At 32.2% G+C, this 25,393-nt stretch overlaps 1 protein-coding gene and 1 long non-coding RNA gene across 4 annotated transcripts; both read right to left on the bottom strand.

Annotated features, from left to right (window-relative positions):
- Nucleotides 1-1,291: 1,291 nt before the first annotated feature.
- LOC111713203 (zinc transporter 2) lies at nucleotides 1,292-11,312 on the bottom strand. Of its 3 annotated transcripts, none has more exons than XM_023488020.1 (11): nucleotides 11,176-11,312; nucleotides 10,697-10,793; nucleotides 10,064-10,142; nucleotides 8,901-9,054; nucleotides 8,019-8,071; nucleotides 7,478-7,539; nucleotides 6,983-7,067; nucleotides 4,463-4,558; nucleotides 4,048-4,214; nucleotides 3,771-3,937; nucleotides 1,292-2,435 (listed from the first exon to the last, which is right to left on the bottom strand). In XM_023488020.1, the coding sequence occupies exons 1-11, from the start codon at nucleotides 11,295-11,297 to the stop codon at nucleotides 2,348-2,350; spliced, it is 1,170 nt and encodes a 389-aa protein (XP_023343788.1). In that variant the 5' UTR covers nucleotides 11,298-11,312; the 3' UTR covers nucleotides 1,292-2,347. The 3 variants fall into 3 exon arrangements, with proteins under 3 accessions (XP_023343788.1, XP_023343790.1, XP_023343791.1); XM_023488022.1 differs by having other exon boundaries at nucleotides 11,180-11,275; XM_023488023.1 differs by having other exon boundaries at nucleotides 10,697-10,790; nucleotides 11,180-11,273.
- Nucleotides 11,313-19,805: 8,493 nt separating this feature from the next.
- Nucleotides 19,806-24,480, bottom strand: LOC111713202 (uncharacterized). The gene is made up of 4 exons (XR_002767625.1): nucleotides 24,389-24,480; nucleotides 24,109-24,138; nucleotides 23,426-23,462; nucleotides 19,806-20,588 (listed from the first exon to the last, which is right to left on the bottom strand). It is a non-coding gene; the product is annotated as an uncharacterized LOC111713202 (long non-coding RNA).
- Nucleotides 24,481-25,393: the final 913 nt, after the last annotated feature.

Here is a 25,393-nt window from a genome sequence, read left to right as displayed (position 1 = left end):
TAGTTCTGTGTTTAAGTACGTCATCCTTCATTAATAGAGGGACATATGCGATACACAATGGAGCCCTTTAAACCTTTGTCCGATACCCAATGGTATCCTTTAAACCTTTGTCCGATACACAATGGTACCCTTTAAACATTTGGCTAAGCTTATACCGTGAATTGTTATCTTTGTTTTTGTTTCTACAAATTTATGATCTTCAGTCGCGGATTTGCAGATTTCTTGCTATAGGAACAACGAGAGGAAATTGTGAGAAAAAGAACACTTTTTGAAGGTAGGAAAACAATGATATCTTCTACAACATTGATCAAATAACGGTTAAAGGGTATTGTCGTGTATCGGACATGCTTCTCTAGAGAGAATTCTTTGATTTAAGCCTCTACAGTTTCTATAAATATATTTGAAGAAAAAAGTTTAAAAATTTTTTAACTAGTCCAAAAAACGTACTTTGTAGCAAGTATTTTAAATTAAAAGGAATACTTAAATTTGAATTAAGCGAAAACATGTTAAATACCTTACTCTAGTAATAATAAACTTGAAAATAATTAAAAATCTGAATACAAGCACAAGAAGAAGCAAGTGATGAAAACAATTTGCTCTTGTTAATAAAAAGCTATTTCTATTAAATATTTTGATGTTCTTTTTTATGTAAGCTTTCTCCCCCATTTACTTCAGAAGGGGGAGGGGGGAGGGGTAATGAACAACTGCTTGAAATTTCATCACAATTTTGAGGCAGGGGTTGGGGGGGGAATATCAAGTTTGGACCATACTGTACTACATTAACAGCATTTACCAGGTGTAAGGAAAGCTACTCACGTGTGAAATTAAACTAAATTAAATTAAATATAAAAAGTTCAAATTCAATACATCTTGAATAAACTTAACGAACTTTTACCAATTCAAGGGTATAAAGCTAATTTAGTAAAACTGACATGTTTGGTTTTATTTAACCCTAGCTGCAACCAGATAGCGGGAAAAAAGGGGGGGGGGTATAAAAGTTCACTTATTGAGTTGTGTACTAACATCAGCTAGTATATATTGATGAAGTTCTTCGCGATATATTTGTAAATTTGTATATATTATGCTAGCTATAGTTAGCCAAACCAAATTAGCTAAAATTCTTTGAGTGAACCCTTGAGGGGGTTAAAAAACTCGTAATTTCCAAAAAAAAAATATTAAAAAGATTAAAAAATCAGATCCTGTGGCGAGAAATAAGTGCGAAAGGAACATCTAAAGCTTCGCACAAAACTTTCTCTTTTTGATAAAAATTTTTTTTATCAACAATCAAAAGTACAAATTAGGTACATAATGTATTAAGTACACATTTTACAGATGATCATTTGGATAAATCTTTACATTGTAAACAGATGCTTTTTTGATTGATCTTTACACTGTAATTAGCTGATTATTTGGATAGATCTACACAATATAACCAGCTGATTATTCGGATAAATCTACACAATGTAAACAGCTGATTATTCGGATAGATCTACACAATGTAAACAGCTGATTATTCGGATAGATCTACACAATGTAAATAGCTGATTATTTGGATAGATCTACACAATGTAAACAGCTGATTATTTGGATAGATCTACACAATATAAACAGCGGATAATATGGATATATCTACACAATGTAAACAGCTTATTATTTGGATAGATCTACACAATTTTAATAGCTGATTACTTGGATAGATCTACACCATGTAAACAGCTAATGATTCGGATAGATCTACATAATGTAAACAGCTGATTATTCGGATAGATCTACACAATGTAAATAGCTGATTATTTGGATAGATCTACACAATGTAAACAGCTGATTATTTGGATAGATCTACACAATATAAACAGCTGATAATTCGGATATATTTACACAATGTAAACAGCTGATTATTTGGATAGATCTACATTTTAATAGCTGATTACTTGGATAGATCTACACAATGTAAACAGCTGATTACTTGGACAGATCTACACAATATAAACAGCTGATTATTCGGATAGATCTACACAATGTTAATAGCTGATTACTTGGATAGATCTACACCATGTAAACAGCTGATTATTTGGATAGATCTACACATTGTAAACAGCTGATTATTTGGATAGATCTACACAATATAAACAGCTGATCATTCGGATAGATCTACACAATGTAAACAGCTGATTATTTGAATAGATCTACATGATGTAAACAGCTGATTATTTGGATAGATCTTCACAATATAAACAGCCGATTATTCGGATAGATCTACACAATGTAAACAGCTGATTATTTGGATAGATCTACACAATGTAAGCAGCTAATGATTTGGATAGATCTACACAATGTTAACAGCGGATTATTTGGATGGATCTTTACACTGTCCGCAGCTGATCATTTCCGGTTGGAATTCTTCTATTTGAAGAGTCATTTCATACAGATCATACCTGGAAATAAAAAAGTTAACATAAATAATTATATATGAAATTGTAGAAAAAATGGATCAGGTCCATCGAGATATTAGTAATAGAGGGGGCATCTGGAATTTTAGACTTCTTGTTGTACAGCCACTGTACACAATGACCCGATCAGAAATTCTACCTGGGGGGATCATAATTCGTAGATCAGTGTTTTAAGACAACATTGTTTGAAAGTGAAGCCTACAATATTCAAGCAAAGAAAACAAGCACTCTGTTTCATCAGGGGATGCTGAACTTTTCTTTTAAATTTGTAATGGTTTCCTCAAGCCTCTCAACCTTTTCTTCCAAGTTCCTTTTCTTTTTTTCAGATAAATGCAACTTTTGCTGAAATTCTTTAGCCTTTAATGTTGATTGTTGCAATCTCTCGAAAAGCTGTTCTTTGCTTAGATTCTCTCTTTGGTATTAGTGGTCATGCCTTGCGACCTGTAATGAGTTTTTCACACAACCCATCTTTGTTTCTATAACAGTTTTTGTCAAAATGTTCACTGCATATAAAAATTGGGTCTTTTCGTATGTTTTGAAAAATTTCTGAACCCGAAACATCGTTGTTTACACAATTTTTGACACTACAATATCTCATTGTTGAAAAATATTAAAATTAACTGTCCACACAATACCGTACAAATAGATGTACTTAGGATTAAACCCACTGTACTCTATGATACCAACTCAGTCATAAGGAAACATTTTTCGACAAAATTCACTGTACAGTATAAACCTAGCCAGGCAAAATTAGGAGAGTTATGCCTGCCCCCTGATCAGGTCGCATTAAAAAGTGAAATCAATTCTGATAATTAAGTTAATAAAAATTCTAACAATGTGCATCTCTAAAAAACACTTCATATATGAGAAACAAATGTAAATTTTTTTTACTTGGTCTTTTTTCGTTCAAAAGTTTCCACAAATTGCAGTTATTCAAATTTCTAACATTGTTTACGAACACAACTCAGAGCCCAACAGTTAAAGAGTATCATTTTGAAACCCTGTCACAACTTTCAAGTCATGAATCTCAGGATCAAGCACTGATCTCGATGCATCGAATTCAGAGAACTACAGATAAATTTATTTTCTCTTCGATACCCTGCACAGATAACTTTTATCCTTAAATTTAAAAGCGCCCGCATTGAATATGGAGATCAAGCGTTTTAAAATTAACGATATTTTACACAAAGGTCATGGCATATCATTTTCTTTTATATTTTTTCATTTTAAATTGCTTAGGCAAAAATTTACAAAAAGTAAATTTACAGATCTCGAAACGAAATATTTTAGGTTGGGCACAATAATAATTTGTTTTTATACCTGTCTCTGATTTTCCTGGTAGCATCTGAGAGAACATGCTGTGCATTATGTCCCTTCTCTATGGCGAGGTGAGCAGCTAGCGCAGTCTTGTTTGTAGTTAATCCCCAGATACGGAGATTATGAATCTGTCTGATTCCGTCAACAGAGAGGAAGGTGTTTCTTACAACCTTAACAGTTATATAATACATCTCTATCTATATATAAAGTAGTAATCTCTGTTTTAAGAACCAGTAAAATTTACGCGAACAGTCTCTTTAAATGAATCCTCATTGATTACCTCATAATCAACTCCTGGTGGGGTTGCTTCAAGAAGAACAGATACTGTATCTTTGAGTATCTTGATGGTTGTGAGAAGGACCAGGATACCGAATATAAAGGTACAGATAGGATCAATAATAACCCACTCAGGTTTAAAGTAAATCACCAGAGCAGCAATGAAAACTCCTATAAAAAATAATATTTAGGGTTTCCCACTGTAACTTGGAAATCCGGGCATGTAACTTGGAAATCCGGGCATGTAACTTTAAAGGGAAGTTCACTTAAAATAAGCTTAAGACAGTACCTTTAACTAGATTCATCGATACTTTTGGTAAACTTTGAATATCATAAATCGTCAAAAACATCGTTGAAGAAATTCATAACTGTCGTTAACGCCTTCTGACGTTGAATTCTCTAAATTAAATGTTTCTAACCTAACGACTGAATAAAGTCTCCGACAACGTGAATGAATGCTGCTTTAACATTGATATTCTCTTGTTCATGACTATGTTCATGATTACCACCAGATCCTGAACAGTTTAACATTAATATTCTTCTGTTTATCACTGTGTTCATAACTGTGTTCATGACTGTTCATGACTCCCAACAGATCCTGAACAGTCTAACATTAATATTCTTCTGTTCATGACTATGTTCATGATTTCCAAGAGGTCCTGAACAGCTTAAAATTAATATTCTTCTGTTCATGACTATGTTCATGATTTCCACCAGATCCTGAACAGTTTAAAATTAATATTCTTCAAATCAAATCAAATCAAATCAAATATATATATTTGTCCCAAGCCAAAAACATAGAAAATATCATATTTTAAAACATATTTATAAACTTGAGACGGGGAGGCATTGATAGCCAGGGGCTGTTTAACACGCAGCCTCCCACTGGAGAGTCAGTTTTTGCAATGATGCTGACTTGAAGAAGAGGTGCTGCTGGATGTCATGCTGCTCATGGGATGGAGGGAGCTGGAGCCACTGGAGAGGATACTGTTCATAAACGTACAGGATTCCGTCAAGGAGAGGTCGGGTACCTTCATTCTCAGGGTGGAACACATAAAAATAAATGAGAGTTAAAGGGAGGAGCAAGAATTACAAAATAGTTTTTCACATTGAAAATCTTTAAGATTATCGAGAAGTTTGGCTTTTAACGATTGTTTAAAAATGGATTTTTGAGCTATTTCTTTAAATTCAGACGAAAGAAAATTCCATGCAGTGGGAAATTAGTAAAAAGGAAATTGTCTAAGAAATTCTGTTCTTACTCCCGGCACATAAAAGTCAATTAAATTCTTCTGTTCATGACTATGTTCATGACTGTTCATGACTACCACCAGATGCTGAACAGTCTTTAACATTAATATTCTTCTGTTCAAGACTATGTTCATAATTTCCACGAGGTCCTCAACAGCTTAAAATTAATATTCTTCTGTTCATGACTATGTTCATGATTTCCACCAGATCCTGAGCAGTATAAAATTAATATTCTTCTGTTAATGACTATGTTCATGACTGTTCATGACTCCCACAAGATTCTGAACAGTCTTTAACATTAATATTCATCTGTTCAAGACTATGTTCATAATTTCCGCGAGGTCCTGAACAGCTTAAAATTATTATTCTTCTGTTCTTGACTATGTTCATGATTATTACCACCAGGTCCCGAACAGTTAAACAGTTATTGGGGGGGGGGGGGGGGGGGGGGGGGGGAGGGGTAGAAATATAACAGAAATTTTTTTGTTAAATCTTATATTTTTCATTAATATAATAATACTAGCTCGGAAACCAAGCCCGGTGCTTTCTTAACTAAAGTCTATCCACTTAATTTAGAATATAAAACCAGACGAGGAGCATTCCCAATTTTTTCACTTTTGTTTCCCAATAAAAATTTGAGGTAAATTGGTTAAGTATTTAGCACAATAGGTGGCAACAGAGAAATGGACCAATTATACATGACGTCACAAGTGTCCAATAACAAGGAAGAAAATTTTTTTCCCATTAGTTGACATATTTTCCAAGATGAAATAAGAGGTGAAAAAAACAGAAAATAACAAGCATTAAAATTGCACTCATTTTATTGTAAGACAAGCACTTTATTATCACTATTATTAATAATTTTGTCGGACACATGTGACGTAGAATACAGCTGTACTTAGAGTGGACAAATTCTACGTTGCAATCTATTGTATTTAATAATCTATTTGGGTTAAGGGGTTTACGAAATATCATGGGTATGATCATGGTGCATATTGAGATTGATGCTTGATCCTCTCTTTTTCTTAATATCGTTACCTTATCTTGTACTTGTATCCTGAAAAGTGTATAAAATTCAACCAATCAGAGTAGGTGTATGAAGCCAATAAATTTGAAATTTTGCGCGCCATTTAAGATTATATACAAAACGGGCAGGACTCTTTAAATAAAAAAACCGGTTTTGATTTTTCTTTACTTTTTCAAAGAATGAACGGTTTAAGAAGAAAATCAAAAGTGTGTCAATTGGATACTCAGATTAAGTAATTGGGATTAAGGATATCTCATTCAAAAGTTTTCAGCTCTAATATTTTTAAGAAAAATGTTTGAATTCAATCAATTTAAGCCGCGTCTCAAATCACCGAAAAAGCCGTCTCAATTGAGCGCCAGCTTAAATCTTGAAAAATTGAATACAATTTTAAGTGGAACCAATCATATTTGAGCCGCGGCTCCAATTCTTTAAATTCGACCACCTCAGGATTGATGTCTTGAATAAAAATGGTGGTATACCTCCATGAGTATGTTTTGTATAAAAATGGTGGTATACCTCCATGAGTATGTTTTGAATAAAAATGGTATTATACCTCCATGAGTATGTTTTGAATAAAAATGGTATTATACCTCCATGAGTATGTTTTGAATAAAAATGGTGGTATACCTCCATGAGTATGTTTTGTATAAAAATGGTATCATACCTCCATGAGTATGACCATGTTGATGTAAACTGCATCCCATAACAATATTTACTCCTACGCCCACTCCACTAGTAGCCAACATTATCTTAACAAGAAAACATATATATATACATACATTCATCATACATACATATATTTATAAGTGTGTATTGTATGTATGATCCTCACTTCATATATATATATATATATATATCTTGCTTTTAAAACTATTATTTTGCAGTTCGTTTGAGTTCGTTGAAGTATGTCAAAGTTTGTCCAAAGTTTGTCCAAAGTTTGTCCAAAGTTTGTCCAAAGTTTGTCCAAAGTTTGTCCAAAGTTTGTCCAAAGTTTGTCCAAAGTTTGTCAAAGTTTGTCAAAGTTTGTCAAAGTTTGTCCAAAGTTTGTCCAAAGTTTGTCCAAAGTTTGTTCAAAGTTTGTTCAAAGTTTGTCCAAAGTTTGTCAAAGTTTGTCAAAGTTTGTCAAAGTTCGTTTAAATTCGTTCTGTGTTTAATTTACCGTGGCATCAATTTCATAATCTCCATTAATTATTCTCAAAACTGCTAGATAGACCAGGATTCCTGGAACACAAAATAATTTTAAAATGATGTCTTCTTAAAATAGTAGCAGTACAATTGCAGCAATACAATACAGCAGTACAATACAGAAGTACAATACAGCAGTAAAATACAGCAGTAAAATTGCAGCAGTACAATTGCAGCAGTACAATTGCAGCAGTACAATACAGCAGTACAATACAGCAGTACAATACAGCAGTACAATACAGCAGTACAATACAGCAGTACAATACAACAGTACAATACAGCAGTACAATTGCAGCTGTACAGACAGGAAAAGGTCAAATGTATTTGAATTTACCAGCATTACTTTGTAACATCATAGCTCCTCTGGTTTTGATTTTACGTTTACGTTATTATTCATTTTTTTTGTTTAACTCCGAAAATCTACGAAGTGCAAAACTATTTGAAAAAAGTATCTGAGGAAAAATTGTCAGTTATTTTATTTTCTATTTATCAGAAAGGTTTACGAAAGTACAAACCTGTTACAACCCAAATCATGAGAACGGATACAATTGCCCCAAGAACTTCAGCTCTGAACAATACAATTAAATCTATTTTGTCAAATTTTTAAATTAAAATCGTTTCACAGTTTCAACATCGGATCAAGATAATCAGTGATTTTTTTATATATTCGACGACTAATTTCAATATTCGTAGTTTTAATTACTACATCTAGAATGGATTGCCGGGTTGTGCCGGAATTATAGGGAGTGTTTAGGTAAAATGAAAGGGAGGCTCACACCTAAATATTTAAGGTGTTGATCGCGACCAATATTAGTTCTATCTGATATGTCCCTGTCTGAGGCTGTCTCGAGATATTTATAAAAAACTGTGTCAAAGTCAGCATTCAGTCTGTTAACCATTTCATTTTACCTTCATTCCTTATACTCCTTAGGTCTCTCAAGATCTTAACTTGTACAGTTCATAACTTCATATAAAATGATATTTGAGCTTGTCGACATTAACTATTGAATATTTATCTTGAAACCTATCTTGTTCACTAACACGGGATATTTTGTTCAAAGAAAAAAGGATTTAGGATATTCTTTTAAAGGAACTAATTGCAACTATAGATGGATCAATTTGAATTAAGTATGAATTAGATATCCATGTTTTTGTTTTTATAACTAATTATTTTCATTTTTGGTTTCTCTTCAAAAGCAACTTCCACATTTCTTGCTTAGAAACAATGGCGAAATTATCAGAATTAAACACTTTTCAAGCCCTATCAAAGATCAGATAAAGTTTTCAAGGATATATCTGGTATGCCCCCATTTTAATGGAGGCTGGTCGCTTGAAATTACGACGACATTCTGTATACGAGTAAAACTGTTATTTATATCAATACTAACTCTACTAACCTATGCCAACCAAAACTCATTCTCTGACTTCTGGGTTTTGACGCCATATAAATAGCAAACAAGGAGATCATAAATGACGCAAAGTCTGTCAGTAAATGAGCTGCATCTGTTGCTATAGCTAAAGAATTGGCCAGTACGCCTCCTACAACCTCGCCTAAAATAAAATAAAAGTTAAAGAGGACTGTACACGTATTCCAGGTGAGTAGTGATATCAGGTGTTTTTGATGACAAGGTTAGCGACCAATAGGAAGGCTCCTATTAGATGATATATTGATCACGTGACAGTGACCATGAAATGGAGCGTTCCGATCGGTTGGATTTGTTGGTGGCAATGAAGACGACATTCAGAATCGCTCTATACTGAGAATGTCGTCTTTGTTGTCTAAGTTTATAAATTTGCATGTCCGATTAATAATAGTATCATTGAGATCTCTGTCTGATTATCAGTGATGGAGATATTCTTATTTTCCTAGGCACTCAATGTCTCCTCACAGGATATCAGACCTGTTCTAGATTAGACAATGGTTTAAATGGTACTGTTGTGATTCGAACTTGCCAGTCTACAGACTTGAAATTGCATCTACAGAATCTTTCATGTATGTCCAGGAGAAAGGGGGGCTTGCCATGTATTATTTAAATATATCCATATCCCCCCCCCTGGACATTTTAGGGTTAATAAGAGTTCTGGGGCAGCTAATCTTTAAATAAAAAAGCTCTTCTCTCATGCTGCTGAAGATTGTCCAACATGAAACACAGTTTTTATGTATTTATATATATATGTATGTATTGTTAAATATAGCTGGCCAAACGGCTGGAACAAATTGGCTGACATTTTTGAGGGAACCAATGGGTATAACAAATTATTTTTTGTTCAAATAAAAATTTTTTTTAAAATCTAATTTTTTTCTCCTCAAATCCATAAGCAATGGGCACTTCAACAAGATAAAAAATTGTCAATCCTGATCTTTATGTCAAGTGCTAAATCGGTGTATAAGGAATACAAAATGTACAAAATGTCACGTTTCAGAAAACTTTTTAATCGGTACAGAAATTAGTTTGGGATGCGGAGCAAAAATTAAAATTTTTATTCAAATTCAAGGTTAGAAAATCTAAAAATCATAATATTTCAACGTTGGATTTATTGTCATTTTTTTAAACCTAACCTATAATGAAGAATATACATAGAACGCTGGCTAATATTAATTTTCTCCTTGCTTTCTTATCTATACCATCAGTTCTGTCCTAAATAAAATCAAAAACATTATATTTTGCAAATATTCTAAAAATAAAGAAAGAAAAAAGAATAAATCTGAGAAAGATGTAAATATGAAAATGATTTCAAAATTTTTGCAATAAACCCTTTAATGCTTGTAATAATATCCTTATAAATTTTAAAAAAGAACTTTGTGAGAATTGCTAAAATACTAATTGGAATCACATTTTTAAGAAGAATCCTTTTAATTCAGACGTTTAAATGAAAAAATGCATTAAAAGATGAAAAGATTAAAAAAGCAGACAATTAAGTTCATAAATGTAACAAAATATAAAGAACGAAACCACCCCGTTACCACTNCCACCCTGTTATCCACCCTGTTATCCACCCTGTTATCCACCCTGTTATCCACCCTGTTATCCACCCTGTTATCCACCCTGTTATCCACCCTGTTATCCACCCTGTTATCCACCCTGTTATCCACCCTGTTATCCACCCTGTTATCCACCCTGTTATCATCCTGTTATCATCCTGTTACCGCCCTGTTACCGTCCTGTTATCACCCTGTTATCCACTCTGTTACCTGATGACAATGAACTGCTGTGCTATCTAGTTCTTCACAACATTCTGCTACTCCCCACTTATTCCCATGTACACAGAACACTAGAGGGGGTTTCCTGCTGCAGTACATTCATTCAAGGAAAAAATACTTGTAGAAAATAAGAAAATTGAAAAAATTGGGCTCTGTCCTATATGATACGATTTTAGACCACTCACTCACTCCCCCCCCCCCCACCACCACATTCCCCTTCCGTCAATTTTGGGCAAGGCCCTGATTTCAACTATATTTTCAAACATTTATAATCTATAATATTCATTTGATATTTGGTAAGTCCAACTTTACCATAATAAAAAATGCATGTTCATTTTTGGATGAAGAGGGGAGGGGGGGGGGGTCCAAAAATTACCTAAAAATTGATAATAATCTATTATATAAATGAATAGACATTTTGCAGAAGTTAGATTTTGAACACATTTTATGAAAAATTGTTGAATCAATACCTTCCTAGGATCAATACTTCTATATTCAGTTTTTGACTCTGAACCCAACAAACCCTGTTTTTCTGGGTCCATGGTTTATCTGAAAAAAAAACAACAATCTTTATAAAGTGCAACACAAACATTTTTTGTCATTTACATTTATTTCATCAAAACGACACCATGATAGTTATTAGGATCGAATTTACTTTTTAAAAAAATTTTTCGTTGTTTCTAAAAACAAAAGTATTGTGTACACCATATTCCATTGTGTACACCAGATTCCATTGTGTACACCAGATTCCATTGTGTACAACTGGAGTACATGACCAACTGGAAAACATCTATATATAAGGATATTAAGGATTCTTTCGATACAAAATACAAAACCTTAAAAAAAGTAAAACTTATATTATATGCAACAAATTGCCGTTAAATGGCAGTCAAAAACCTGTTGCGGGAATGTAGCTCGTGCCGGTGCGACTTTAGACCTAGTTAGCCAAGGGCTCAATCATCTTCCCCTCATCCCCACCCCTTTTCTGCCTTATGTCTCCAAAATAGTTCGGAACGCTCTGTTTGAGGAGGGAAAACAGCCCTACTATATATTCTGAACCGGTTCATTTTCCATCTTCAGCTTTAATCAGCAATTTTTCAACTTTGCGGACCCAAAGTAGGAATTCCTCATCATGGTTAATTAAATCCCACTGTTTTTACAACAAGTCATTTGTTCAGCATACAAAACTTTTTCATTTTGGCTGTAGATCTAAAATTATGTGGCTCGCAAGAGTTAATGACTATTCACCCTCCTACAGCCGGTCTATCAGTGATTCATTTATTTATGGATTTCTAATAATAATAATAATATTAATCATATCTGAACAAAACTGAAATAAAAATAATATTAGTTCTTAAGGAATTCTCCGTATTCCTCAAAATTAAGTTAATAAATAAATGCTCAATATGTATTTCTCAATATTGTTTTGTACATTTCCAAATTGATGATAAGGTTCCATCATATTTTTATCTGTTTTAATTTTTATAGAAATCTCAACTTATTGATCAGTCCTCTTTATAACAGATCCGTTTCTGTGCGAATTTTTTTAAGAAAACTTCGCACATCGGTTGCATGGTTATTTTACTTAATTGTCCCAAGGGACGTTAAGTAACTTAACTTCCTTCTGTTGGGGGAAGCATATGGTCGGTAATGTTGGTCAAAAGGCGATAAAAACCGTAAAAAATATTTTATTTATTTTTTTGAATTTGAGGGAAAAGTCTCCACAACCTCTTTTCTTAAGAGGTTTTTTAAGATATCTCATCCTCAACACTCTAGTTTGTATTTCTTAGGCTTTATACGTAAATTACTTACTTACTTGCTCACTGTAATACAAAATTATATTCCACAGATGTATCTGACAGTTAGGGCTGGGCATCGTTCCTGGGGAACAATCGGTCTTTCACGGGAACGAACAGAACGGAACGAACGATCTATAAAAAGTTGGAACCTGTCCAGCTCTAGGGCTGGGCGTTGTTCCTTTGAAACGATTGTTTTTTTTTTCACGGGAACGAACAGAACGAAGCGGAACAAACTATCTTTAAAAAGTATTAACACGCCCAGCCATATTGAAAGATGATTGTACTTTTTGACCACAAATGCTAGTATTTATTCATTTTCTAACAAAATAGTCAGAAAATTTTATTGAAAACAAATATTACACACAAAGAGAATAGAATATATATTAGAGTGAAATTTAGTATAAAATAGTGTAAAACGGCCATTTTGTTGTACTGTTTCCATACTGGTGGTGTACTTCACATATTTGCGCAATATAAACTTTTGGACCCTGGAACATCATTTTAGAGAAAATCTAAAATTAATATTAAAAGAAAACCAAATTATGAAACAGGCTGGTTTTATAATTGACCAATGGTCATTTCACATAGACTCGATGCCTTTCACTTTACAAACGATGATTTTCCGTTATAACTATAAATCAAATGATGTTTTTTATTCACCTAATTCATTATAAAGTTTATTTAATAGCTTTAAACAATTCAAAATTCATTTACATGATTTGTACACTTTGAACTATCTTTCAGGCTGAAAGGGACTGAAAAAATTCATACCGAGGGATTGTTTAAATTCCACTCCAATATATATTCTATTCTCTTTGATTACACAACATTTCACAAACTCACATCGATATATTTTATAATATCTCACAATCAACTAACCTCAAATCCAACTAATATACTTTGGCCATTTATGGGAGGGGTGGGGGGGAAGGGTGCAGAATAGGGGAAGGAGGNCATGCTGAAAATATGGGGTGGGGGGAAGGGGGGCTGAAAATAGGAAAACGGTAGTCTCTGCGCTCCGGTAACCGTCACAAAAAATGTCTAAAAAATTTGGCGATAAAAAGTTCGGTAGGAAAAGTGAAAGGTTCTTGGAAAAAGTAAAATCTACCATTTTAAATATTTTTTGTAATTTTTTTTCTTGTAAGTTGTAATATCATACAGCAGATTTTTGAAATAATTTCCTGAGTTCATGGGTCAACCTGACTTTAGAAGTAAAATTCTGGAGATAATAATCACAAAATATCTCTAGTTCTGGCATTTCCAAAATGTGGTCTGCCCTATACTGTACTTTCAATAGTGTCCGTTCAGATTTCGACTATTATAAATAATTGAAATCTTAACTAAATTCTTAATATCTCGGGCAATATTGAAAGCACAAAAAAGGCAGACCACATTTTGGAAATGCCAGGACTAGATGAATTAGACATTTCAAGAATCATGCAATGTTTAAGTAGGTTGAAGACTGCAAATGTTTAAGTAGGTTGACGACTGCAAATTTCACTTTTCCACTAAGTTATTTTTTTATTTATTTTTTATTCCAGAAACATTTGTTCTTGAACGACTTTATTACGTAGATTCATAATCTTAGTGCCGTGCCCCTTAGGACTCTTTCGGTTTTTAGGGGCCTAGATAGCTAAATCCTAAACTAAATTTAACATCGATAGTCTTAATACCGAATATATTTTGTTTTCCTCAAAAAACAATAACTAAAATTAATAGTTTTCATGTACTAAAGCCGGGCGCTGACAATAATTATATCAATTATTATCATCATAAAGAGATTTCTATGATGGCTTTGATTAAAAGAATAATAATATGTTAATTTAATTTGTTTAACTTTAAAATAGTTGGTTGTGTTTATTATATGCAACCTATAACAAAGACAGAGAGAGACAAAGAGAATAGAATATTACAATTGGTCAATTATGAAACCAGCCTATTTCATAATTTGGTTTTCTTTTAATATTAATTTTAGATTTTTTTTATAAAATGATGTTCCAGGGCCCAAAAGGTTATGTGAAGTACACCTGCAGTATGGAAACAGTACAAACAAACAAAATGGCCGTTTTACACTTTTTTCTAGTAAATTCCACTCTAATATATATTCTATTCTCTTTGGAGAGAGAGCCTGATCTACGCCGACTACGTGTTACTCCTTAGGGCTTCTGTCTCGGGTTATTGGGAACGAAACACACAGAAATCTTGAAAAGACGACATCCTGTCTGTTATTTAGGGAAAACTTGTATGCTTTTTAAAACTGTCACCTTACTCATGATAATTCTTACGAATTCTTCAAATTATTTTTAAACAGGGTTTCCAGCGAAATGGTGAATCTTTTTCGCGAAAATTTCGCTTTTTTTGCGAAACAGAATATCGGTAAATTGTCTCACATTTTGGTTCTTGGGTTTCCACGAAATTTCGTATCGTTTTTGCTTCCGTTCGCAAAATTCATGTTCACAAAAAAATCCGCAATTTCACGAAAAAGTTTGTGTAATACGAAATTTTTTTTTGGCTTTTACCATTTTTTCGCAAAAGTTTTCTTTCGCTGGAAACCGTAGTTTTGCTTGTTACTCCATTGGTTTGCACATTATCACTAAATTAAATAAGCACTTTCTGCTCTGACATATTGTTTGTTTTTGTAACACAATTTTCAATTATCTTTAAACCACAAAATCTGATTAAAATTTCTAAAGTGAATTCCGGAAACTTCTTTAGGATTTAATACTGGGTTACCCACACAGGATGATACTGTAAAGACGCTTAGAACTCTTTTATATATGATGACGATTCAAAGGTTGAATTAAGTCTTCTGCAGTGACTACAGTCATGATTTTTAAAAGAACAAAACAAGTTTGAAGTTGCAGGAAACCATTATAACAAAGTAGCAGACAGTATTAAAACAAAAACAAAAAAGTTTGCAGATTTCAAAATATTTTTTTCGTCCATTTTTTAAACTTTACAAAAAAACTTTTAAACGCAAATTTTTGAAATTTTAATCATTCATAAACCTTCCCTGGGGTCACGTGAGGTCCCACACAAAATTTGGGCCCGATCGGTTCAGCCGTTTTGACGTTTATTACAAACAAACTAACACTATGACAGACAAGCTAAATTTATATATAGATAAAAGAATCTTAGAGAAGATACTTCTTTTTGAGAATAGATCAATAACAATTTATGCTTACATAAATATTCTTATAAATTGAATAGATTTAATAAAGTTTTCAGTTCAGAATTGTAGAATTGTTCTAATATTGCCCAGAGATTAAAAGTTGAATATTTTCTAAGATTGTTTAGATTCTTATTTTTATCAATTCCACACTCATTTAATTATAAAGGTTTTAACTTGACATGGATATGGGTATTAGAATAAATAAATTGCTATTAGTATTAGTTTGCTAGCAGAGACATTTTACAAATAACTGGATTGCTAACAGAGACATTTCTTAAATGATAAGATTGCTAACAAAGACATTTCTTAAAAGATAATATTGTTAACAGAGGCATTTCTTAAAGGATTAGATTGATAACAGAGACATTTCTTAATGGATTAGATTGCTAACAGCGACATTTCTTAGAGGACTAGATTGTTAACAGCGACATTTCTTAGAGGACTAGATTGTTAACAGCGACTTTTCTAAAAGAATCAGATTGCTAACAGAGACATTTTTAAAGGATTAGATTGCTAATAGAGAACCTTTTAGAGGATTAGATTGCTAACAAAGAATTATTTTTAAGAAAAGATTGCTAACAGAAGCATTTCTTAAAGGATTAGATTGCTAACAGAGACATTTTTAAAGTATTAAATTGCTATCAGTGAACCTTTTAGAGGATTAGATTGCTAACAAAGAACTATTTTTAAGAAAAGATTGCTAACAGAAACATTTCTTAAAGGATTAGATTGATAACAGAGACTTAAAGGATTAGATTGATAACAAAGAATTATTTTTAAGATAAGATTGCTAATAAAAACATTTCTAAAAGAATTAAATTGTTAAGAGAGACATTTTTAAAGTATTAAATTGTTAACAGAGACATTTCATAAAGGATTATATTGATAGTAGAGACATTTAGATTGTTAACAGAGGCATTTCTTAGAGGACTAGATTGTTAACAGCGACTTTTCTAAAAGGATCAGATTGCTAACAGAGACATTTTTAAAGGATTAAATTGCTATCAGAAAACCTTTTAGAGGATTAGATTACTAACAAAGAACTATTTTTAAGAAAAGATAGCTAACAGAAACATTTCTTAAAGGATTATATTGCTGACAGATAACATTTCTAGTGGATTAAATTGATAACAGAGAATCATTTTTAAGTTTTTAATATTTTAATTTCCCGTTTTTTTAAGACATGAAAATAAATTGTTTTAAATTTCATCTTACGTTAAAATTTAACATTTGATACATGAACCATTGATTGATCATGATAATAAATTTAAATGTATAAAAATCTAAATAAAATTAAAATAAAAGAGGTTTTACTGTTAAACAAAATGAAGTTTTATAACACAAGGAATTAATTAGTTTCATATACTTTAAATCAAATTCTAATAATAGTGATAATTAAGTGTTTATCTACAGTGAAATAAGTGCAATTGTGTGTTCTTTATTTTCTATTTTTAAACTTTTTATTTAATCTTGGAAAACATGTCAACTAATGGGATAAAATGTTGTCTTTCTTCTTATATTTGACACTTGTGACGGCATGTTTAATTGGTACATTTCTCTGTTCCCTATTGTACTTTATAATCTATTTGCTTTTAATTCTTAACTTAAAAATTATAAAAGAAAAGTATTAGTAAAATCATTTTTTAGAGTTAACAGTCGAATATTTAGATTTTTTTGACGCAGCACGATTGTGTGAATGTAATATTTGAATTAGACGGATTTAATAAAAAACATGCCAATTGATGATAAAAATATTATCTACAGAATCCAACAATCAGATTATTTCACTTTATTTCTAATGTATACCAACTCAGTAGGTTATACTTTAAATCAAATTCTAATAATAGTGATAATTAAGTGTTTATCCACAGTAAAATAAGTGCAATTTTGTGTTCTTTATTTTCTGATTTCACACTTTTTTATTTGATCTTGGTACATTTCTCTGTTGCCACCCTATTGTACTTGATAATCTTTTTGCTTTTAATTCTTAACTTTAAAATTATAGAAGAAAAGTATTAATAAAATCATTTTTTAGAGTTTAACAGTCGAATATTTAGATTTTTTTGACGCAGCACGATTGTGTGAATGTAATATTTGAATTAGACGGATTTAATAAAAAACATGCCAGTTGACGATAAAAATATTATCTACAGAATCCAACAATCCCTTTATTTCTAATGTATACCAACTCAGTAGGGTTGTTAATCGTTTTGAACTTTTAGAAAACTAATAACGATCGTTTTTGAAAAACGATCGTTTTTATGAAAACGATCTTCGTTCGTTTTTTATACGATTGTTTTAAAAAACTATTGTTTTTGAATTTTTGTTTTTATTTTTCATTGATAAATATGTTAACAATCGTTTACGAAGGGTTGTCGTCAACGATCGTTAACGAAACAACGAACTTTATAAAAATTTAACTTTAACGATCGTTTACGAAAGGGCCAGCCTTATAAAAAACGATCATTTTCCAAAGCGATTGTTTTGAAAACGAACTTTTTAAATAACGATCGTTCTTAGAAACGATTGTTTCGTTTTCGTTTTTTGTCGTCGTTTTCATACCGAAACGATCGTTTAAAAAAATTAAAACGTTAACATCACCAATTTACCAAGTAACATTTTTTAATCAATCAGAGGTAGAACGTTCAGTACAACTTAAAATCATATGTATAATCTAAAAGTCGTCGTTATATTTCATACTTAGTGATTTTTAGCAAATTTATTAAAATTTAAAACAATTTTCAAGAGAAAATAGTGTTCATTATTATGTTTAGTTACACTTTAAACGGTTTATGGGGGTGGGAAGGAGGGGCGGCCCCCCCTCCCTGGAAAAATTTTGATCGCAAGAAGGGAGAGCAGGCACATTCTAGTCCTTTAATTTTGATTTTTTTAGAATTGATTCATAATTAAATTTCCGTACGGCGCCACTTTTAACTCAAATTAAAGATTTAAAAAAATCTAAATCTTGCAACACATTTAACATGTACCTTTCACCCGCCAAGCTACTCATGGCTACAAAATTTCGGCACTCATCGCTCACTAAACATATTTCAATTATTTCCACCCTGGAAAATATTATAAGCCGCCTCAGACTTAATAAACCCTTTCAATTATTAACATTTTCTATTAGTGCATAATAATAAGTTAGGTCCAATGAATGCAACATAGTTGAATTTCGTTCTGTTGGATTTTTTAAAATTTAACAAACGTTCGTTTTTATAAAGAGAATATGCTAAAACCACCTAAATATTATTTTTAAGCTTTTAAAACAAAAAAAGTTACTCGAAACTTGATTGAAGATAGTTTTAATAATTTTATTTATACAATGTTAAACCTATTTTATCTTGAACAAACTATGCATTGTTTTTTATGTTAAAAACGATTGTTCTCTCTTTTGAAAACAAAAAACAAATCAAAAATAATTTTAACTTTTAAAAACAATTAGTTTGAAGAGAATAGTTTTGAAAACGATATTATACATACCTAACCAATTGTTTTGTTTTATGACTTATAAAAACTAATTCACTATTTTGTTTCAAATTTTTTTTTCAAAAACGATTGTGTCGCTGTGATTTCATTTTTTTCGTTGAGGAAACGACCAAATTCATTAAAAAAAGTGAAATCTACCTATCAGATCAGTTTTGAATAAATTGCATTTAATTTTTTCTATCAGACCTTAAAAATTTAACAGATGAGACATAAGAATAGATTTGAAAAAATAAAATTACAAAATGAGGAATAAGTAGATACTTTATACTTAAATTAGATGATAAAAAGTAATAGAATCGTTTAAAAAATAAAATTATAATTCTTGTAAATACGTTTTCACATTTAAGAAGATTCAATTTCTAATTAAAATATTTTCTGATAATTCTTCCTTTTTGATTTATGTTCTTACAAGGCTACATTAAAGCATAATAGATTCTAAACAAATAATAAACTATTTTCTAGGATGAATGCTTTTATTAACAATAATAAAACCAATTTAAGATTTCCAGGATCCAATTTATGAAATTATGATAGGAATATCTAGTGACGTAGAAAAAAAATTTTCACGGGGGGAAGGTGGGGGAGGGGGGAGGACGTATCCTCCTGAACCCTGAATACGTCTCTCAAAATATTAAGCAGATATATTGTTAACTTTATTTGGATCCTATACAATTAAAAACAAATAACAATTTTTTAAAATTTTGCAGTTCTTTGTTAGGGACCCCCAGATTTTTCAAGGTGTACCCTGAAGAGACCCCCAGATATAAGGGACCTCCAGATATATTTATTAAGGTGTACCCTGTAGGGACCCCCAGGTATATTTATCAAGGTGTGCCCTGTAAGGACCCCATGAATATATTTATCAAGGTGTACTATGTAGGGACCCCTAGATAGATTTATCAAGGTGTACCATGTAGGGACCCCTTGACATATTTATCAAGTTGAACCCTGTAGGGAACCCAGACATATTTATCAAGGTGAACCTTGTAGGGACCCCCAGATATATCTATTAAGGGTACCGTGTAGGGACCCCCAGATTTATCTATTAAGGTGTACAGTTTATGGACCCCCAGATATATCTATTAAGGTGTACCGCGTAGGGACCCCCAGATATATCCATTAGGGTGTACCGTGTAGGGACCCCCAAATATATCTATTAAGGTGTACCGTGTAGGGACCCCCAGATATATCTATTAAGGTGTACCGTGTAGGGACCCCTTGACATATTTATCAAGTTGAACCCTGTAGGGAACCCAGATATATCTATTAAGGTGTACCGTGTAGGGACCCCCAGATATATCTATTAAGGTGTACCGTGTAGGGACCCCCAGATAGATTGTCCATCAAAATTGTCTAAAAGATCAACAAAGACTGTATCCTGCATACATCCTTGGATAAACTCGTCTTCAGTTACAACTCCATCCTGTTCACAAATAAATCATTAAATTCATTTTTAAAGTTTTAGTGTTATGATTTAGTTTTTGATACAGTGAGAACCAGAAACCTGTGAAAAAGGAAGACGACATTATGTAATAATTTAGTTTGTTTGATGTGGTTAAAAACAAATAGTTTTAGCTTGAAAATCATATCATTAAGTGAAATGAGTCTGTGAACGCTGCACAGTCGCTGTGCCTCATTGGACTTTTTCAAGTCATAGATTGAGACCAGGGAGTAAGGAATAGAAGGGAGAGACAACTGACGCGGTTCGCCCTACCATATGATTATACATGCTTTGCAGACGGTACTCCATTTTATATCGAGCTGTTTGGTTTCTTTAGTAGGGCCCCACAGGAAAAATATGTATTGGCGAAACTGGTCAAAGAAAATTGAGCCAATACATATTTTTCCTGTGGGGCCCTACTAAAGAAACCAAACATCTCGATATAAAATGGAGTATCGTCTGCAAAGCATGTATAATCATATGGTAGGGCGAACCGCGTCAGTTGTCTCTCCCTTCTATTCCTTGCTCCCTGATTGAGACTTAAAGTCGTCTTTATATTCTAAAGATTTTTGGTTACCATTGTAGATTGCTCAGATACAGTGTTTTCCAGAAAACATGACATTAATGAATAAAAAAGTTTAAAAATGCTGGTTAAAACAGGTTAACGAAAACTTCATGCTTATACACGTTCTGTATGAAATTCATTAATCTTTTTTTTAATATTCATGGTTTTTCTTTGCCTTAAAGGGAGTGACCGGCAATTATGGTAGTTGAGGTGAGATTGCAGTATTATTGAGAATTATTTTTGGAGCCATTTAAGACATTTCAGACGTGTTTACTGTGCAAATTTGATCAGCAAGACCGCAAATGCAATTATTGAACTCCTCATAGATTGTCCATTTTATAGGGATGATTTTGAGAATCGGTTTCATTTAAATTATTCAATGACGACAACGAATAAATGTGACAAATATTCTACAGTATGCTATTTAGTTGTTTAGGAACAGGTTGAGAAAAAAAGATTAGCTCTTATCATCAAAAATAAGTAATCTTATCCAGTTCTTGTTTTTTATATTGTCTCAATGTTCAAAACCATTTTGTGTAGATTTCCGGGATTTTTTAATCAAAAGACGACATTTGAAGAATGTGAAGAAATCTGCAAACAAATTCATATAGAAGAAGAAACTCAATATAATGATGAAAAAGAAACTATTGATTCTAACATCTATTTATTGACAAAGGAATTGAGTTTTTACCACAAACTCTGATTTTCCTATTTCAATATCGTTGCAACCCAATGTCGTAGACCTTTAATATTTCAAACTATGAACGCTAATAGATCAAATAATGTAAGTTTGAAATATCAAAGGTTTGCATCATAAGGTTGCAAAGAAATAGGTTTTACAAACACTGAATTTGTGGCAAAGAATCAATTCCAAAGCTAATGAGAAATAAGTTACTGAACATCTAATTAGTTTACTGTAAAAATTTTGTAACATTTTTCTTTGTCATTTTTGAATAATTTTTATATATTCGAACCTCAAAATTATCCCCCCAAAATGGACTATCAATGAGGATTTTCAAAATTGCAGTTGAGCTCTTGCTGAACAAATAATACTGCAATCTCAGTTTAGCCCTATCCCTGCTGGGGTACTTGAAAACCAGGATATGCAGGGGGGGCCCCTCTAAATCCCATGTTTGATGTCCAAATATGACAAATGTTACATCCTTAGAAAGCTCTTGTGCTCTACTTTTAGAATCTGCAAAAAAAATTGCAAATTTGCGAAAATTGGATTTTTTATCGCAAAATCCAGTTACATAGTAAAATTGTTTGCAAAAAAAATTTGTCCAAAAAATGAAAATTATACATTTTTGAAAAACCCTTGACCATGCCATTTCAAAAATGCAAAAAATTTTTCAATAACCTGATTTTTAATCAAGAAAAACTAAAAATATGCAAATTTCCTTTGACAGGTTGTTTGCAAAAAATTAGCAATTTTTTTTCTCGCAAAACTTGTGAAATCCGTTTCCCTATGTCATAGGCTTCTAAAAAGCTAAATTTGATCAAAATCTGACAAGTGAAAGTGGGTCAAAACAAAGATTTAGTTTGTTACAGGAAAAAGCAGTCATTCAGGCAGTGTGCCTGAGGACTCAGGCAGTTAGTATTAAAGCCCGGTTTTAGGCCTAAAGGAAGGGCTTTGGGTATGTAGGAGAAGTCAAAAACATTTCAACAGCCTCAGATCAATACTTTTTGAGTTATGTAAAAAAACTACAGGGGGGGGGGGGTGAGCAGGAATAGGGTTAAACTTCCTTACATTGCCGGTTACTCCATTTAGTTATTTAATATATCATTCAAAAACTATATGCATGATTTTAAATACAAAATTTAAACTTCAAATATTTTTTTTTCGTTGAAGTCGTCATTAAAGTTGCATCCTTTATGGGAATCCTTTATTATATTTTAGTAGGGTCGTCTTCTAACGGTTCAGGGTGATGTTTTTAAGTATAAAGTAGTGCGCCAACTAATTTTTAGATATTTTAGATATTATACGTTAAAAATCAGAAAACTGGGGAATGAACGTCGGTCAAATTTCTAAAATTCTGGAAAACCCATTTTTCCTGAAAATAAAATCCGCGTAATTCAATTTCCAAAGAAAAATTGAATCTTGAAGAGCAACGGGTAACAGCTAAAAGTGGTATATAGAAAAGTTGCGAAAGCCCATATTTTTACTGTTTTCTGGTTACCACTGTAAGCAGTTTGGTTGAAACAAAATATCATTTAAAAATGTAAAATTTATAATAATTTTTTCTATTTTTACCTTGTTTATGTCCAGTGCTTTAAACAACTCAACAGCTCTTAGAAACAAACTTTATTTTTAAGTACTTTTCGCATAATTCTTGATATTCATGGTTCAATTGATTTTAATATTAAAATATTAAAATATGGACACATTAATTCAATTTTCCTCTACAATGAATATTGATATCCATCCTTCATGTTTGAGAAAGAAATTAAGATACTAAATCGTTGAATTAAACGGCCGAGTTTTCTTCTTGGAATCATACATTGGCTTAGATAATAATTTCAGAAATCAGAAAGCAAACCGAGAATGCCATAAATGAGAAATGAGAAACCAAAAATATTGGTATCTACAAAACTAACTGACCCCGTTCATGAAACCGCGGGTTTCCGGTACTGTGTTTCATAACAATACTCAGTTTGTATTTATTTGGACCCTTAAAAAGTAATTCACAAAGGTTCGTTATTATCTTAGTATATATTAACCAGAAGGATTTCTTAAAAAGAAAGGAATTATGACAATTTCCGGGTCTTCCTTGTCTCTTCAGCATAATTCCACAAGTCAATTGTAAAGTCTATTGTAAAGTCAATTGTGAAAGAAAAACAAGGATTTCTCCAAGTGTTAAAGGGATCGTTGTGAATTGAATGTGTCACATATGTAACTCTTAAATTGATCCATTTAATTAAGATAAAAAAATTTACCTAACAACAGGATCAAATCTGGTACAGTCCCTTAATAATTAATCCTATTGAATTGAAAATTTAAATTGAAAATCTATATAATAAGACATTCATATATATGTTGCCTATAGCCGGCCCAAACGGCTGGACCGAATGGGTTAAAATTTATTTGTGAACACTCATGAGTGGCGTGGGGGTGCTATAAGCTAAAAAAAACGATTTTTCACTATTATTTTTTTTAATCGTATCTTTTTCCCAAGGCCCTTTAGATAGTCTTTAATAATTAATTAAGATGATTTACCTTTCAGGACTTAACATTTCGATTACACAATCAAACTCATTCAAACTGAAAAATGCATAAATTCAATATTTTAATATCTAATAGAAGAAATAAAGCGACTCGGTTAACCGAGTGAAACGATCATTGGACAAAAACGAGATAAAGGGACAAACACCAAATGTGAAAATTGGTTGGATTAAGACAGTTTCTTGGCCGAGCGATGCGGCTAGGATAAGACAAATGGCGGAGCACCAGGACCACAGATCTAATTATGCCCAAGTGATTTGTGTATATTTCCCGTTTATCGCACTTTTTGACCCCATCAGCTCGTTTTACCCTCGGTCGCGTATTTTACAAATTCCTGCTTCTCGTTTAACCCTATATTTTTTGGTAAATCAAATTGTCCCCTCAGATTGTCCCTCCAGAATTTTTCAAACCGAAATTTGTCCCATCGGAATTTATCTCTCAGAAATTTGTCCCACTGGAATTTATCCCACCGGTATTTGTTCCACCCAAATCTGTCCCGCTGGAAAATGTCCCGATGGAAATTGTCCCATTGGAATTTATCCCACAAGAAATTATCCCACAAAAATTTGTCCCACAGGAATTTGTCCCACTGTAATTTATCCCTCCGAAATTTGTCCCACAGGAATTTGTCCCACCGGAATTTATCCTATGTCCCATCTGAATATGTCCCTCCAAAGTTTGTCCCAACTCCAGAGTGGACTTTCCAGCATCTATCGTAGAGTCTTGCATTTGTGTGAGGTTCCTGATATTCAAGGTAAATAACTAGTTTTAAGTTTTCAACTGAAGAATTATCAGAACCTTTCAGTCCATATTTTAGCATTCTGTTTAGAAAAAAACTTCCGATTACATATTTTAAAATAAAAACATTTTTGTTGATGATAATTTACTGTAGTTTGACATTAAAACAACTTGTTATATAAAATTTCAGTCAGATAATATTTCATTTAAATTATCTTATACTTACTCAAGTGCCCGGCGTTGCACGTAAAAAAAATCTAA

This window comes from Eurytemora carolleeae, unplaced genomic scaffold (genome assembly GCF_000591075.1).
Source record: "Eurytemora carolleeae unplaced genomic scaffold, Eaff_2.0 scaffold1387, whole genome shotgun sequence".
Taxonomy (NCBI): Eukaryota; Metazoa; Arthropoda; class Copepoda; order Calanoida; family Temoridae; genus Eurytemora; species Eurytemora carolleeae.
The sequence above is the reverse complement of the archived record's forward strand: the minus strand, read 5'-3'. Positions and strand labels throughout refer to the sequence as shown.

What these genes read in the sequence shown, in the direction of transcription:
- LOC111713203 (XM_023488020.1), bottom strand. Translation starts at nt 11,297, where the DNA reads ATGTTTGTGTTGCACTTTATAAAGATTGTTGTTTTTTTTTCAGATAAA. An exon ending in ATGAGTTTTGGTTGGCATAG is followed by an intron (nt 8,072 to 8,900) that starts GTTAGTAGAGTT and finishes TGTATTGTTCAG; the next exon opens with AGCTGAAGTTCTTGGGGCAA. An exon ending in CATGATTTGGGTTGTAACAG is followed by an intron (nt 7,540 to 8,018) that starts GTTTGTACTTTC and finishes TTTGTGTTCCAG; the next exon opens with GAATCCTGGTCTATCTAGCA.